The 17120-nt window shown below is 45.4% G+C and overlaps 1 protein-coding gene across 1 annotated transcript in view; it reads right to left on the minus strand.

Annotated features, from left to right (window-relative positions):
• The window catches only part of LOC139392223 (syndetin-like), a 217884-nt gene that overhangs the window by 136616 nt on the left and 64148 nt on the right, over positions 1 to 17120 (minus strand). The window contains exons 11-12 of the mRNA XM_071140055.1: positions 15589 to 15687; positions 9246 to 9386 (exon numbers count right to left, since the gene is read on the minus strand). Coding sequence (XP_070996156.1) covers positions 9246 to 9386; positions 15589 to 15687 — 240 coding nt within the window. The remainder of the gene's footprint in view (positions 1 to 9245; positions 9387 to 15588; positions 15688 to 17120) is intronic.

Here is a 17120-nt window from a genome sequence, read left to right on the forward strand (position 1 = left end):
GATAGTCAGTTTTACTAGGGTAAGTTTTGAGGCGTGAGTGAAGGAGGCTTTGTTGCGAAATAGAAAGCCGACTCTAGATTTGATTTTGGATTGGAGATGTTTGATATGAGTCTGGAAGGAGAGTTTGCAGTCTAGCCAGACACCTAGGTACTTATAGATGTCCACATATTCTAGGTCGGAACCATCCAGGGTGGTGATGCTAGTCGGGCGTGCGGGTGCAGGCAGCGAACGGTTGAAAAGCATGCATTTGGTTTTACTAGTGTTTAAGAGCAGTTGGAGGCCACGGAAGGAGTGTTGTATGGCATTGAAGCTTGTTTGGAAGTTAGATAGCACAGTGTCCAAGGAAGGGCCAGAAGTATACAGAATGGTGTCGTCTGCGTAGAGGTGGATCAGGGAATCGCCCACAGCAAGAGCAACATCATTGATATATACAGAGAAAAGAGTCGGCCCGAGAATTGAACCCTGTGGTACCCCCATAGAGACTGCCAGAGGACCGGCAACATGCCCTCCGATTTGACACACTGAACTCTGTCTGCAAAGTAGTTGGTGAACCAGGCAAGGCAGTCATTCGAAAAACCGAGGCTACTGAGTCTGCCGATAAGAATATGGTGATTGACAGAGTCGAAAGCCTTGGCCAAGTTGATGAAGACGGCTGCACAGTACTGTCTTTTATCAATGGCGGTTATGATATCGTTTAGTACCTTGAGCGTGGCTGAGCGTGGCTGAGGTGCAGCCTGAGGGACACTGAATAATAACATCTGCAAAGTAAATAGTAACTTAGTATTATTGATATTACTATTATTATTGTTGTTTATCATTCCAAATAGTAGTGGTATGGGTAATAGGGTGATGGTAATAATAGCAGTTTAATGATGGTGGAGGTAGTAGTAGTGGTAATGATGATGGTAGTTGTAGTACTGATGTAATGGTAGTAGTAGTAGTGGTAATGATGATGGTAGTTGTAGTACTGATGTAATGGTAGTAGTAGTAGTGGTAATGATGATGGTAGTTGTAGTACTGATGTAATGGTAGTAGTAGTAGTGGTAATGATGATGGTAGTTGTAGTACTGAGGTAATGGTAGTATTAGTAGTAGTGGTAATGATGATGGTAGTTGAGGTACTGATGTAATGCTGGTAGTAGTAGTAGTGGTAATGATGATGGTAGTTGTAGTACTGATGTAATGATGGTAGTAGTAGTAGAAGTAGTAATGATGATGTTAGTTGTAGTAATGATGTAATGATGGTAGTAGTAGTAGTAGTAGTAACGATGATGGTAGTTGTAGTTATGATGTAATGATGGTAGTAGTAGTAGTAGTAATGATGATGGTAGTTGTAGTACTGATGTAATGGTAGTAGTAGTAGTGGTAATGATGATGGTAGTTGTAGTACTAATGTAATGGTGGTAGTAGTGGTAGTAGTAGTGGTAATGATGATGGTAGTTGTAGTAATGATGTAATGATGATAGTTGTAGTAGTAGTAGTAGTAGTAGTAATGATGATGGTAGTTGTAGTACTGATGTAATGGTAGTAGTAGTAGTGGTAATGATGATGGTAGTTGTAGTACTAATGTAATGGTGGTAGTAGTAGTGGTAATGATGATGGTAGTTGTAGTAATGATGTAATGATGGTAGTAGTGGTGGTAGTAGTAGTAATGATGATGGTGGTAGTAGTAGTAGTAGTAGAAGTAGTGGTAATGATGATGGTAGTTGTAGTAATGATGTGATGATGGTAGTAGTAGTAGTAGTAGTAGTAATGATGACGGTAGTTGTAGTACTGATGTAATTGTAGTAGTAGTGGTAATGATGGTAGTAGTGGTAAGGATGGTAGTTGTAGTAATGATGTAATTATGGTAGTAGTAATAATGATGATGATGGTAGTTGTAGTACTGATGTAATGATGGTAGTAGTAGTAGTAGAAATGATGATGGTAGTTGTAGTAATGATGGTGGTAGTAGTAGTAGTAGTGATGATGGTAGTTGTAGTGATGATGATGGTAGTTGTAGTACTGATGTAATTTAAAGTCTGCTCTCTCTTTCTCTCCTTTCTCTCGGAGGACCTGAGCCCTTGGACCATACTTCAGGACTACCTGCCATGATGACTCCTTGCTGTCCCCAGTCCACCCGGCCTTGCTGCTGTTCCAGTTTCAACTGTTCTGCAGTTTCAACTGTTCTGCCTGTGGCTATGGAACCCTAAACTGTTAATTTTTACTCTTGAGGTGCTGTCCTGTTGCACCCTCTACAACCACTGTGATCTCCACCCGGCACAGCCAGAAGAGGACTGGCCACCCCTCATAGCCTGGTTCCTCTCTAGGTTTCTTCCTAGGTTTTTTCCTTTCTAGGGAGTTTTTCCTAGCCACCGTGCTTCTACACCTGCATTGCTTGCTGTTTGGGGTTTTAGGCTGGGGCTATATAAATTGATTTGATTTGATAGAGGACTGAGGGTCTTCCAAATATTGAAAGTGTGTAAATAGTTACCCATGTTATTTTGTAAATGTGTATATCTATATATATTTTGTTTATCAATAATTATTTTTTTTCCCTATTTTTTTTTTTTCATTTATTTTTCTCAAATAAATTTTTTTGGGGGGTGTGTTAATACCATTTTGGTATTTTGTATATAGTTATTTGTTTCAAAATGTATACCTTCACCAATTAGGCCACTTGGGTACATTTGGGCTACTTGTGTGGGACACCTGGGTGACTTCATGATAAATGTAATGTAGCACACTCATTTTGGAAGTTATCATTCTGAAACTGTTGCCCGCTTATGTTTTTCACTGAAATTCTCCCCAACATCCTATCTGAATGTTTGTTTTATCTTGTTCATTTTAAAGATGATACAAAAATACAAATAAACGTATGTTTTTTTTCATTGTTTTATCTAAACCAGATCTATTGTGTTATATTATCCAACATTCAATTCACATTTACACAAACTTTAGAGTATTTTCTTTCAAATGGTACCAGGAATATGCATATCCTTGGTTCTGTGCCTGAGCTACAGGCTGTTAGATTTGGGTATGTCTTCAGGCGGAAATTGCACAAAGTAGGGGGGGAGCTCTAAGAGGTTTTAAGCAACTTTGGAAGTATGCTTGGGGTCATTGTCCATTTGGAAGACCCATTTGCGACCAAGCTTTAACTTAATTGACTGATGTCTTGAGATGTTGCTTCAATATATACACATAATTTTCCTCCCTCATGACGCCATCTATTTTGTGAAGTGCACAAGTCCCTCCTACAGCAAAGCACCCCCACAACATGATGCTGCCACCCCCGTGCTTCATGGTTGGGATGGTGTTCTTCGGCATGCAAGCCTCCCCCTTTTTCCTTCAAACATAAATAATGGTCATTATGGCCAAACATAATGACCAGAGGACATTTCTGGCTTTTTTTAATGGTGGTTTTGGAGCAGTGGCTTCTCCTTGCTGAGCGGCCTTTCAGGTTATGTCGATATAGGACTTGTTTTACTGTGGATATAGATACTATTGTACCCGTTTACTCCAGCATCATCACAAAGTCCTTTGCTGTTGTTCTGAGATTGATTTGCACTTTTTGCACCAAAGTACGTTCATCTCTAGGAGACAGAACGCGTCTCCTTCCTGAGCGGTATGACGGCTACGTGGTCCCATGGTGTTTATACTTGCGTACAATTGTTTGTACAGATGAACGTGGTACCTTCATTCACCTTCAGGCATTTGGAAATTTCTCCCAAGGATGAACCAGACTTGTGGAGGTCTACAATTGTTTTTCCCCATGATGTCAAGGCCTTGAAATAAATCCACAGGTACACCTCCAATTGACTCAAATGATGTCAATTAGCCTATCAGAAGCTTCTAAAGCCACAACATAATCTTCGGGAATTTTCCAAGCTGTTTAAAGGCAGTCAGCTTTGTGTATGTAAACTTCTGGCCCACTGGAATTGTGATACAGTGAATTATAGTTTAAATAATCTGTCTGTAAACAATTGTTGGAAAAATTACTTGTGTCATGCACAAAGTAGATGTCCTAACAGACTTGCCAAAAATATAGTTTGTTAACAAGAAATTGTGGAGTGGTTGAAAAGCAAGTTAATGACTCCAACCTAAGTGTATGTAAACTTCAGACTTCAACGGTATCTACTACTTCTTCTCCGTGTTGATTTTCAGCAGACTCGATGCTTTGTTGATTAGTCCTTTCTCTCCCAGATCGGCGTAGGTACTACACATTTATCTCATACCCTCACACTTGTTTAGATAAGGGTTGACCTATGTATTCTTGAATGAGTGCGAAACACTCAGAAGATGAAAGCACCAAAACATATCTCACAAAGCAGCTTTCCTCCGTCCTCCCCTGTTCTTAAAGGAACACGGACAGTCTTTTTCCATTTTCTTTTAAAGCAGTGGAACTGCTGCCAAAGTTAAACAAAGATTATATCTTCCTTAAAACCTGTTTCCAGTCACTGAATGTGGAGCGATGGAGAGAGTGAAAACACCCTATCTGGCTTCATGTGTCAGAGGCACAGCCTGTCTGCGAGCTTCATCTTCATCAGGTTCGAGATTCAGTGATAAACATACGCGAGGCTAGCTTGCGCACACTGTTCCTCTCCATCCAATCCATCACACAGCCAAATGCCTACATGACACATCCCATCAATCCAAAGTTGGGGAGGACGAGTCGGCGCGTCTGAGAAATCGCCCATAATCAGCATACTGTGCTACTCTGTGCATCCAACTTCAGACTAAACTGGCGAGTCACTGCTAGACAGGCAAATTGGGGACATAGAATGACATTTATAGGTGAGAGGCATGGCCCTTTCTGGTTCTTTCGTATCTTATGGTTCATAAGATCCTTGGAGACATGACAATGCCAATGACCACTATGTGAAACATACACGTCTTGCTGTCAAAACACCTAAGCTCAATGCCTCAGCAGCCTGTTCCAAGGTTGTGACTTGGACTCCGTTAATGAATCCCTATTCCCTCCCTACCCCGACTCCTCCTCTCCCTTCCTTCACCGGCTCCCCCTCTCCCTTCCTTCACCGGCTCCTCTCCCTTCCTCCATAGGCACCCCCTCTCCCTTCCTACCCCGACTCATCCTCTCCCTTCCTACCCCGGCTCCCCTCCCTTCCTTCATAAGCACCCCCTCTCCCTTCCTACCCCGACTCCTCCTATCCCTTCCTTCACAGGCACCCCCTCTCCCTTCCTACCCCGGCTCCTCCTCTCCCTTCCCCGGCTCCCCCTCTCCCTTCCTTCCACGGCTCCCCCTCTCCCTTCCTTCCACGGCTCCCCCTCTCCCTTCCTTCCACGGCTCCCCCTCTCCCTTCCTTCCACGGCTCCCCCTCTCCCTTCCTTCCACGGCTCCCTCTCTCCCTTCCTACCCCGGCTCCCCCTCTCCCTTCCTACCCCGGCTCCCCCTCTCCCTTCCTACCCCGGCTCCCCCTCTCCCTTCCTACCCCGGCTCCCCCTCTCCCTTCCTTCCCCGGCTCCCCCTCTCCCTTCCTTCCCCCTCTCCCTTCCTTCCCCCTCTCCCTTCCTTCCCCGACCCCCCCTTCCTTCCCGACTCCCCCCTTCCTTCCCGACTCCCCCTAACTTCCCCGACTCCCCCCTTCCTTCCCCGACTCCCCCCTTCCTTCCCCGACTCCCCCCTTCCTTCCCCGACTCCCCCTCTCCCTTCCCCGACTCCCCCTCTCCCTTCCTACCCCGACTCCCCCTCTCCCTTCCTACCCCGACTCCCCCTCTCCCCTCCTACCCGGAATCCTTCTCTCTCCCCTCCTACCCGGAATCCTTCTCTCTCCCCTCCTACCCGGAATCCTTCTCTCTCCCCTCCTACCCGGAATCCTTCTCTCTCCCCTCCTACCCGGAATCCTTCTCTCTCCCCTCCTACCCGGAATCCTTCTCTCTCCCCTCCTACCCGGAATCCTTCTCTCTCCCCTCCTACCCGGAATCCTTCTCTCTCCCCTCCTACCCGGAATCCTTCTCTCTCCCCTCCTACCCGGAATCCTTCTCTCTCCCCTCCTACCCGGAATCCTTCTCTCTCCCCTCCTACCCGGAATCCTTCTCTCTCCCCTCCTACCCGGAATCCTTCTCTCTCCCCTCCTACCCGGAATCCTTCTCTCTCCCTTCCTACCCAGAATCCTTCTCTCTCCCCTCCTACCCGGAATCCTTCTCTCTCCCCTCCTACCCGGAATCCTTCTCTCTCCCCTCCTACCCGGAATCCTTCTCTCTCCCCTCCTACCCGGAATCCTTCTCTCTCCCTTCCTACCCGGAATCCTTCTCTCTCCCTTCCTACCCGGAATCCTTCTCTCTCCCTTCCTACCCGGAATCCTTCTCTCTCCCTTCCTACCCGGAATCCTTCTCTCTCCCTTCCTACCCGGAATCCTTCTTTCTCCCTTCCTACCCGGAATCCTTCTCTCTCCCTTCCTACCCGGAATCCTTCTCTATCCCTTCCTACCCAGAATCCTTCTCTCCCTTCCTACCCAGAATCCTTCTCTCCCTTCCTACCCAGAATCCTTCTCTCCCTTCCTAGCCCGAACTGCAAAACATTACAGATCCCACAGGGCCTAACAGTTTACCAAATTATTCTGCTAAGTCATTAAGAACCCAGGAGGAGGAAAAGTTATTTCTACCTAGGAGACTCATCTAGAAGATTTGTTTCCATACTTGTCTTAGTGAGACAAACTTAAACTATGCAGTGTAACTTGTACTCCTTGTAGATTAGAAGATAAAAGATAGTTTTAAAGAACATTGAACCAGAAGGAGGTTTCTGGCACGGGAGGGAATGATATTTAGATATTTTTTTCCTCAGAAACACCATTAATAAATGCCCTAGGCTTTCAACCTGCCTTGACTTTGCCTCCAACCCACATTTATGGTGCTTCTCCCCATAGGAGTCCCAGTTCTCATACAAACCACAGCTGCTTCTATGCCATCTAGTGGCCATGGTATTAAAAAAACGACAGTGGGGAGTACCAGCGTCCGCTTCCATTGAGGGGAGTGACAGCATCAGCTTCCATTGAGGGGAGTGACAGCATCAGCTTCCATTGAGGGGAGTGACAGCATCAGCTTCCATTGAGGGGAGTGACAGCATCAGCTTCCATTGAGGGGAGTGACAGCATCAGCTTCCATTGAGGGGAGTGACAGCATCAGCTTCCATTGACTGGAGTGACAGCATCAGCTTCCATTGAGGGGAGTGACAGCATCAGCTTCCATTGAGGGGAGTGACAGCATCAGCTTCCATTGAGGGGAGTGACAGCATCAGCTTCCATTGAGGGGAGTGACCGCATTAGCTTCCATTGAGGGGAGTGACAGCATTAGCTTCCATTGAGGGGAGTCCAGCATTAGCTTCCATTGAGGGGAGTGACAGCATCAGCTTCCATTGAGGGGAGTGACAGCATCAGCTTCCATTGAAGGGAGTGACATCATCAGCTTCCCTTGAGGGGAGTGACAACATCAGCTTCCATTGAGGGGAGTGACATCATTAGCTTCCATTGAGGGGAGTGACATCATCAGCTTCCATTGAGGGGAGTGACATCATCAGCTTCCATTGAGGGGAGTGACATCATTAGCTTCCATTGAGGGGAGTGACATCATCAGCTTCCATTGAGGGGAGTGACAACATCAGCTTCCATTGAGGGGAGTGACATCATCAGCTTCCATTGAGGGGAGTGACAACATCAGCTTCCATTGAGGGGAGTGACAACATTAGCTTCCATTGAGCACATATTCTCTTATGTTTGATTCCCCCACGCAAATGTGTCAGCAGCCAGGTCATAAAAGGCTCAGAAAGAGAAGACAACTCACTCTGTAGGATTGTGATGCATGGCCGTGCTGATTGCATGCGCTTTATATTAGCATGCAAATGTGATTTGCGGGGTCTGGATACGACCGAGGCTCTGGGTCTGGGCAGAGAGAGCGAGGGAGCGTTTGGCCCAATAAAAGCACCACCGCCACTCAGGAGCTACTTTTCAAAAGAGCCCATTCGTCGTCCACTTAAATAAGATGAATTATCTCATAGAAAAAAGGTCTACGATTGAAAATGCCTCTTCCCGGATTGAGAAAATGAAAGTCTCATTCTCTTCATCTCTCTCTCCATCTCATTCAGGACGATAGAGTGATAAGTGCCATCTCTCATGAAGACAGAAGGGCATTTTCTGCTTGGCGAGAGAACAATATGAGCGTTCAGGGAGTCGTGTGTCTGTCTGAGTGTTTATCAAATTAACGGAGTAGCAGGGATTTCTACCGGTGTGGCCTAATCCTTTAAGCTCTTTAATAAACAACTAAATATATAGTCATTCCTCAGTGGGCATCGAGCCAAGCTTATAAGATATTCTCCAAGTCTGTACTCTACCACAGATTAAAGCCATCTTTTTTAACTTTACCAGACATTGTACCAGACAGATGGCTCATTAAAGATACAGTATTAATGGTCACCTACATAATAGAAACACACGTTTTATTCCTGATCCCCTGAACGTCAAACGAGGATATCCTTTCTTTGTGTTAATGGGACAAGACCAGGACAAACGCTGGCCCCAATCATAGCCTGGCCAGGTAGACACATGGTGATCAAAAACTCCTGGCCCTACACAAAACATAACACCTAAACCCTAGGTTGGCCATGCTAAGAATCGAGAAGAAAAATAAACGCACACCTATTAGGCGAGGTGCTGGCTAGCGGAGTGGAACACTTGAAAATAAAAGGAGAGCCGCACACTCTAGGAGCTCAGATGCAAAATTGTAATGTCCAACGTTTCGACAGCCAAGCTGTCTTCATCAGGGTGTAATCAAACACTGCGGGATGCCTCGTTTATATAGTGTCAAATGACACAGGGTGTCTGTAATCATGGCCAAGTGTGGCCTAATATCATTGGTTAATAATCAAATATTAAAATGGCATACAAAGAACAGCATACAAACAACAAATGGATAGCATATGATCATACATTCCTTTCAGACTACACAAGCTTACAAACAATTACAATGGCAAAGTCACAATAATCTTGTGACCTGTGTCATTTGACACTATATAAATGAGTCATCCCGCAGTGTTTGATTATATCCTGATGAAGACAGCTTGGCTGTCGAAACGTTGGACATTACATTTTTGCATATGAGCTCCTAGAGTGTGCGGCTCTCCTTTATGGCCATGCTAAGAAGACACAAACCCTAGGTAAGGTCACGGTTGGCCTTGCTAAGAAGACACAAACCCTAGGTAAGGTCACGGTTGGCCTTGCTAAGCAGACACAGAAGGTAGCTCGCTAGCATCCTTACCGTGCAGAGGTCCTTGTACTGCATCTTCTGAAACTTGGTGTCGGCGTTGCCGGCACAGAGCTCCACGTATCCCAGAACCACCTGGAACACAGTGTTGTGGATGGCCTGGGTGAAGTGCATGTGGAGCTGGTCCATGGCCGTCTATAGAGAGAGGAGACACAGGGGCCCAAATTATTACACGGGACGGATAACGTCGTAAGACCTGTTTGAAGTGCAGTTGGAGATGTCATTGGCCGTCTATAGAGAAAGGAGACACAGCAAAACATTATTATGTTGGGCGGATAGCGTCATGACATGGCGATGTTACGGATGGTCTAGGTGTAGTGCATGTGGAGCTGGTCCATGGCCTAACAAAATTCAATCATTAACGTTAAGAAAAGATCCCTCTACACAATTCAAACCACAGTGCAGTTACCACAAAACTACCACTAACAGGTTCCAATAATCATCATAAACAGATAATTTTTTACAAATAGACCTACTTAACTGCTTAAATGCTGTTACGTTAGTAAGTGGGAATATGCATCTTTCAAATGATTTGCGATGGATATAAAGCGTGCCGTGCCGCACGACATCAACATTAACAGTTGGGGGAAAAATCTCTGATTACAGAAATTGCAGTTGATATGCAGCCATTGCCAATGGCCTACTTGAGTTGCAAGGTCATTTCTAAATGAAGTGCTACAAGAGCCATTTGAGCTGCAACTTGCGCTACTAATAACAGGTCTTTCAAATGAAATGTCACATGCGCCAAATACAACAGGTGTAGGTAGACCTTACAGTGAAATGCTTACTTACAAGCCCTTAACCAACAATGCAGTTCAGAAAATACCCCCAAAAAATAAGAGATAAGAATAACAAATAATTAAAGAGCAGCAGTAAATAACAATAGCGAGGCAAAATACATGGGGCACCGGTGTCGAGGTAATTGAGGTAATATGTACATGCTACCGCTTGCTGTGCGTTAGCAGAGAGAACAGATTTTGACGAAATTCGAGCAAGGGTTGCCTTCCAGTGAGACATCATAGATTGTAACATTCTCTATTTCACAGAAACATGGCTCTCTCGAGATAAATTGTCGGAATTGGTTCAGCCACCGGGCTTCTCCATGCATCGCACCGACAGAGATAAATACCTCGCTGGGAAGAGGAAGGGCGGAGGTGTAAGCTTCATGATTAACGACTTATGGTGTAATCATAACAACAGACAGTAACTCATGTCCACCCAACCTAGAATTCCTTACAATCAAATGCAGGCCATTTTACCTACCAAGAGAATTCTCGTTATAGTCACAGCTGTGTACATTCCCCCTCAAGCAGACACCAAGACGACCACCAAGGAACGTCACTGGACTATATGCAAACTGGAAACAATATATCCTGAGGCTGCATTTACTGTAGCTGGGGATTTTAACAAAGCAAATTTGAGAACAAGGTTACCTAAATTCTATCAGCATATTGATTGCGCTATGCACAATACCCTTGACCACTGCTACTCTAACTTCCGCGATGCATACAAATTCCTCCCCGCCCTCCCTTCAGCAAATCCGACCACGACGCCATCTTGCTCCTTCCGTCTTATAGGCAGAAACTCAAACAGGATGTACAAGTGACGATAACCATTCAACGCTGGTCCGACCAATCGGAAGCCACGCTTCAAGATTGTTTTGATCACGCAGACTTAATATGTTCCGGTCAGCCTCAGAACAACATCAACGTATACACTGACTCGGTGAGTGCGTTTATAAAGAATTGCATTGGAGATGTTGTACCCACTGTGACTATTAAAACCTACCCTAACCAGAAACCGTGGATGGATGGCAGCATTTGCGCAAAAATGAAAGTGCGATCCAACAGATTTAACCATGGAAAGAGGTCTGGGAATAAGACTGAATATAAATAGTGTCGTTATTCCCTTCGCAAAGCAATCAGACAAGCGAAATGCCAGTACCGGGACAAGGTGGGGTCGCAATTCAACGGCTCAGACATGAGACATATGTGGCAGCGTCTACAGGAAATCACGGACTACAAAAAGAAAACCAGCCACATCATGCTTCCAGACAAACTAAAACACCTTCTTTGCCTGCTTTGAGGATAATACAGTGCCACCGTCGCATCCCGCTAACAAGAACCACGCCCCCCCACCCCCTCTCTATGGCTAACGTGAGTAAATCATTTAAATGCGTTAACCCTCACAAGGCAGCTGGCCCAGATGGTATCACTCAGAGCATGCACAGACCAGCTGGATGGTGTGTTTACAGACATATTCAATCTCTCCCTATCCCAGTCTGCTGTCCCCACATGCTTCAAGATGGCTACCATTGTTCCTGTAACAAAGGCAAAGATAACTGATAGAAATTACTACCGCTCCGTAGCACTCACGTCTGTCATCATGAAGTGCTTTGAGGGACTAGTCAAGGATCATATCACCTCCAACTTACCGGACACCTTAGACCAATTTCAGTTTGAATACCGCCGCTATGTAAGAATGCTGTTCATTGACTACAGCTCAGCATTCAACACCATAGTGCCATCCAAGCTCATCATCAAGCTGGAGGCCCTGGGTCTCAACCCCGCCCTGTGCAATTGGGTCCTGGACTTTGCGACGGGCCGCCCCCAGGTGGTGAAGGTAGGAAACAACATCACTTCGCTGACCCTCAGCACTGGGGCCCCACAAGGGTGCATGCTCAGCCCCCTCCTGTACTCCCTGTTCACCCACGGCTGCGTGGCCATGCACGCCTCCAACTCAATCATCAAGTTTGCAGACAACACTACAGTAGTGGGCATGGATTACCAACAGCGACTAGACAGCCTACAGTGAGGAGGTGAGGGCACTCGGAGTGTGGTGTCAGGAAAACAACCTCTCACTCAACGTCAACAAAACAAAGGAGATTATCGTGGACTTCAGGAAACAGCAGAGGGAGCACCCCCTTATCCACATCGAAGGGACAGCAGTGGAGAAGGTGGAAGGTTTTAAATTCCTCGGCGTACACATCACAGACAAACTGAATTGGTCCACCCACACAGACAGTGTGGTGAAGGCGGCGCAACAGCGCCTCTTCAACCTCAGGAGGCTGAAAAAAATGTGGCTTGTCACCCAAAACCTTGACAAACCTTTACAGATGCACAATCGAGAGCATCCTGTCGGGCTGTATCAGCCTGGCACGTCAACTGCACAGCCCTCAACCCCAAGGCTCTCCAGAGGGTGGTGCGGTCTGCACAACGCATCACCTGGGGCAAACTACCTGCCCTCCATGACACATACAGCAGCCGATGTCACAGGAAGGCCAAAAAGATCATCAAGGACAACAACCACCCAAGCCACTGCCTGTTCACACTGCTACCATCCAGAAGGCGAGGTCAGCACAGGTGCATCAAAGCTGGGACCGAGAGACTGAAAAACAGAATCTATCTCAAGGCCAACAGACTGTTAAACAGCAATTACTAACTCAGAGAGGCTGCTGCCTACATTGAGACCCAATCACTGGCCACTTTAATAAATGGATCATTAGTCACTTAATACAATGCCACTCTAAATTATGCCACTTTAATAATGTTTACAAATCTTAAATTACTCATATCACACTGTATTATATACCATCTATTGCACCTTGCCTATGCCGCTCGGCCATCACTCATCCATATATTTATATGTACATATTCTCATTCACCCCTTTAGATTTGTTTGCATTAGGTAGTTGTTGGGGAATTGTTAGATTACTTGTTAGATATTACTGCACAGTCGAACTAGAAGCACAAGCATTTCACTACACTCGCATTAAAATCTACTAACCATGTGTACGTGACAAATCAAATTTGATAGGATTTGATTTGTAGTGCACTACTCTTGACCAGAGCCCGATACTTTAGACCAGGGCCTGAAGGTCAGCAATCTGCTTTGTACATGGATACAGTGAACATAGTGAGTGTAGTGTGTGTGTGTGTCACGCGCCCCAACAAAGAGCGAAAGGGCCCTGAGCCAGTCAACAATAGGTATTTGAGTTTGAGAGCATGCACTACACTCACTACTCCCCTGCTGGCTTTTATCATTGTGGAGAACACAACCATTGCGATTGTGGATAGCCTACTCCAAAAAGCTCCTGATCTGCTGATGACGCAATCTCCGGAGCCAAGGGCCACTCTCGTCTCATGGCTGATGATGTCAATCAAATAGATACGCTAATCATCACGTCAGCATGTTTTTGTTTCCTACATGAGTAGCTTTGCAATAGGAGAAATTTACAGGTCATGTTATAGGCATAAGAGTTATTTGCCTGTTTGTCTACCAGGTAAACAAACGACTTGTTACAAGACAAGCTCTATAGCTGTGTTAGAATACTCATCCGAACTATACTATTTGTGACGTAAATTGAGTATGTAGTATGCTTATTGGTCATAGTATGGATATAGTTAGTATGCTAAAAGTTCCCAGATGTTGTACTACATTCGTCAAACTACGAAGTATACAAGCAGTGGACAATATTTCTGTGCTTTTAAGGCCCATAATGCATATATTCCAAAAATGGGCGTGGCTTCATAACATTTTCAGATTTGAAGAAAATGGCAGAAAATATGCAGCGGAGTCTGAGGAACGTGGATACAAAATGGTAGTACAATTATTTGTACTAACTATGACACATTTAAGAACATGTTAAGCACTGTAATAAAAAAGTAATGACTTTTCCAATAAGGTATGTTACACATTATGTTGGCTGACAATATATTAGCTACGCTATCCTTACACACCGCATAGAATATCATTACAGCAGTTGCTTGTATGTACCGGTATGTTAGCTAGCTATCTAACATTGTCAGTATTGCCAGTATATTAACTAGCTAAATTTTATCTAACTACCCAACATTTAATGACTTGATCATTTATGTCATTCTTAGCTTAGCTAAGTGGTAGAATCGTTGTGCGTTCTCAGGGGACATGGAAGGAAGTTGTAAGATGTCTAAACTTGTCATTTGTTATGCTAACAAGCTAGCAAGAAGTTGCATAACAACAGCATCAACTTCCGGTACGTGCTAGTACACTCAACTGAAAGGACACTGTTCGTTTACAGTATACTAAAATGAACTAATAGTACATACTCATCAAGTATGTGGTATACAGTATGTTAGTAAGGGTATTCGAACAAAGCTTATGTCTTCTCTAACACCAATCATTTACCACTACACTAAAAGTGCACTGTGCTGAAAAGTTGAGACATTTGCATAACATTTTAGTAATTTAGCAGATGCTCTTACCCAGAGCGACTTACAGGAGCAATTGGGGTTAAGTGTCTTGCTCAAGATGTTTCACCTAGTCGGCTTGCGGATTTGAACCAGCGACCTTTAGGTTACTGGCCCAACACTCAACCACTAGGCTACCTGCCTAGACATAGATTTGTTCGAAAAACCGGATACTTTGCCAGAGTTTCAGGCAGGAATACCCAGAGAGATCTGCAGTGCTTGTCTTCACTCACACAGACACATCTCTGTGAGCCTCACCCTTAGTGAATAAAAGTGATGAATTTGCCTGGAAGGAAGTGGTGGAAGCTTTTCTGTGTGTGCAAGAGACTGACAGTTGATAACAGCTGACTCATCTGAGCCCTCACACACCATCCATGTCAGTACAGAGTTACACTGACACACACGTGTAAAAATACAGACACCCTCTCTTTAATGAAAGTGCACACAACACAGAAAAACAAGCATCCACAAAAAAAAATCTCTCTCTCTCTCTCTACGGAGGCCGACAGACATCATTTGACACCACAATACACTGCCATATCGCCAGAGTTGTTTTTTGGTGGCAGTTCTTACCCCTGACAGTCCCGTGAACAAAGCAATACAATCAATATTTGTGATGGTGACAGCTTGTCGCAAACTGTCTACGCGATTGTGTGCTTCCGTCATCCCAAAATCAATCCCATGGAAAAGGGGGATGTTTCCCCATCTCGTGTGTGTGGTGGAAAAGCTTTACCAGTGACAGATCTGTGATTTGCAGGAAGTATTGGGGGGAGAAGACGGTGTAAAAAAACACAAGACCGGTATGAATCATCACCTCTGATCAACACCGTGGGGAGAGAGAAGGAGAGAGATGGAGGGAGAAACAGGGAGCACAACAGAGGGAAGGGGGAGGAAAGGGGGATACCAAAACGGGCGTCAACCCAGGAATGAATCCTCTCACCACATCAGAGGGAGAGACGTAAGGTCAGAGAGGTAGGTAGAGAGAAAGACAGAGAAAGAGAGATCGAGAACAATATACAGAAGGAAGAGGGAGAAAAGGGGGGAAAAGATGACAAAAGGATCAGGAAGGAAGCCGACAGAGCAGAGATCTGTTGCTAGAGGTCTCTCACCTGGGTCTTTTCCAGGAGGGTGTACGCCAGCTGAACTCTGGTGTAGTGGGAGACATCAAAGTGCTTGCAGGTTTTAGACAAGGCCACATCCAGCTGCTCCTGTTGGGTGGGTAGAGGGGAATGAGGGGATATGAGGAGGGATATGGTCATGAATCAACTCCTTGGGCCAAGAGAAACAGCTTCCATAATGGAGGGCTGAGGCTGCTGTCTTTAAAGTCTGAGTGCCAAATGGCACACTATTCACTATTTAGTGCACTACTATATAGGGCTCTGGCCAAAAGTAGTGCACTCCGTAGGGAATTGGGTTCCATTTGGGACATAGACTACATGTCAGTCAGAGAGAGCAAGGGAGAGCCATGTTGCTGGAGGGGATGAGAGATACACACTCAGCCTCCCCAAGGTCAAAGGAGCGCCACCATTAACATTAAACAGAGCTGCTGCGTGAGAGAAATACAGTGGCAGGGGGCCTCCCGAGTGACGCAGCCTAAGGGACTGCATCGCAGTGCTAGCTGTGCCACTAGAGATTCTGGGTTTGAGTCCAGGCTCTGTCGCAACCAGGAGACCAATGGAGCGGTCCACAAATGGCCCAGCGTCGTCCGGGTTAGGGGAAGGTTTGGCCGGCAGGGATGTCCTTGTCCTATTGCGCACTAGCGACTCCTGTGGCGGGCCCGGGCGCAGTGCACGCTGACACGGTCGCCAGGTGTACGGTGTTTCCTCCGACACATTGGTGCGGCTGGTTTACGGATTAAGTGGGTATTGTGTCAAGAAGCAGTGCGGCTTGGTTGGGTTGTGTTTCAGAGGACGCACGGCTCTCGTACCTTCGCCTCTCCTGAGTCCGTATGGGAGTTGCAGCGATGAGACAATTGGATACCACGAAATTGGGGAGAGAAAAAAAAAAAGTGTATTTTTTATTTTTTTAAACAGGGTGGCAGGGACGGTGTCGAATTAGACAACATTTTGTTTACAGCAGAAGATGGAGTTACTGTAGTTCTGGCTAAGAATGGAAAGCATAGAAATTGTGCATCGAAGTTATCATACTATGGCAATTTTATTTGAGAAAGCAAAGTACATTACATTCTACAAATGTTATGAATTTTATATGAAAATACTGTAGATTTTATCATTTCTTTCCTACCAAATACTTTAATTATAAATGTGTATGCAAATGAACATACAAATTGCTTCATTCAGATTTCTGCATTGCATTTCCATAGACACCTGCGCTTTTTGGTAGAGAAAGCAGGATTAAAGAGCATGATGAGAAAACGTGTTGCAGATTCACCGAAGCTAGCAGGAAGGGCTTCACGCCAGACTGGCTACCTCCCAATTACATCTCTCCAGCAGCACCCACCATCCACCATTCGACCACCAGAGCCACACAGCGGATCAGTTTAGAGACCAAGACACCGCTTTCTGTGCTGGTGGTGGTGTCACACATTCACATGGCATCCAGGTAATGAACCTCCCTAAGCGTGGATGTGGGAATGGCTTTTTAAATATGTTAATATGTAGCAGGAAAAACAGAAAACGGT

Source organism: Oncorhynchus clarkii, chromosome 32 (genome assembly GCF_045791955.1).
Source record: "Oncorhynchus clarkii lewisi isolate Uvic-CL-2024 chromosome 32, UVic_Ocla_1.0, whole genome shotgun sequence".
NCBI lineage: Eukaryota > Metazoa > Chordata > Actinopteri > Salmoniformes > Salmonidae > Oncorhynchus > Oncorhynchus clarkii.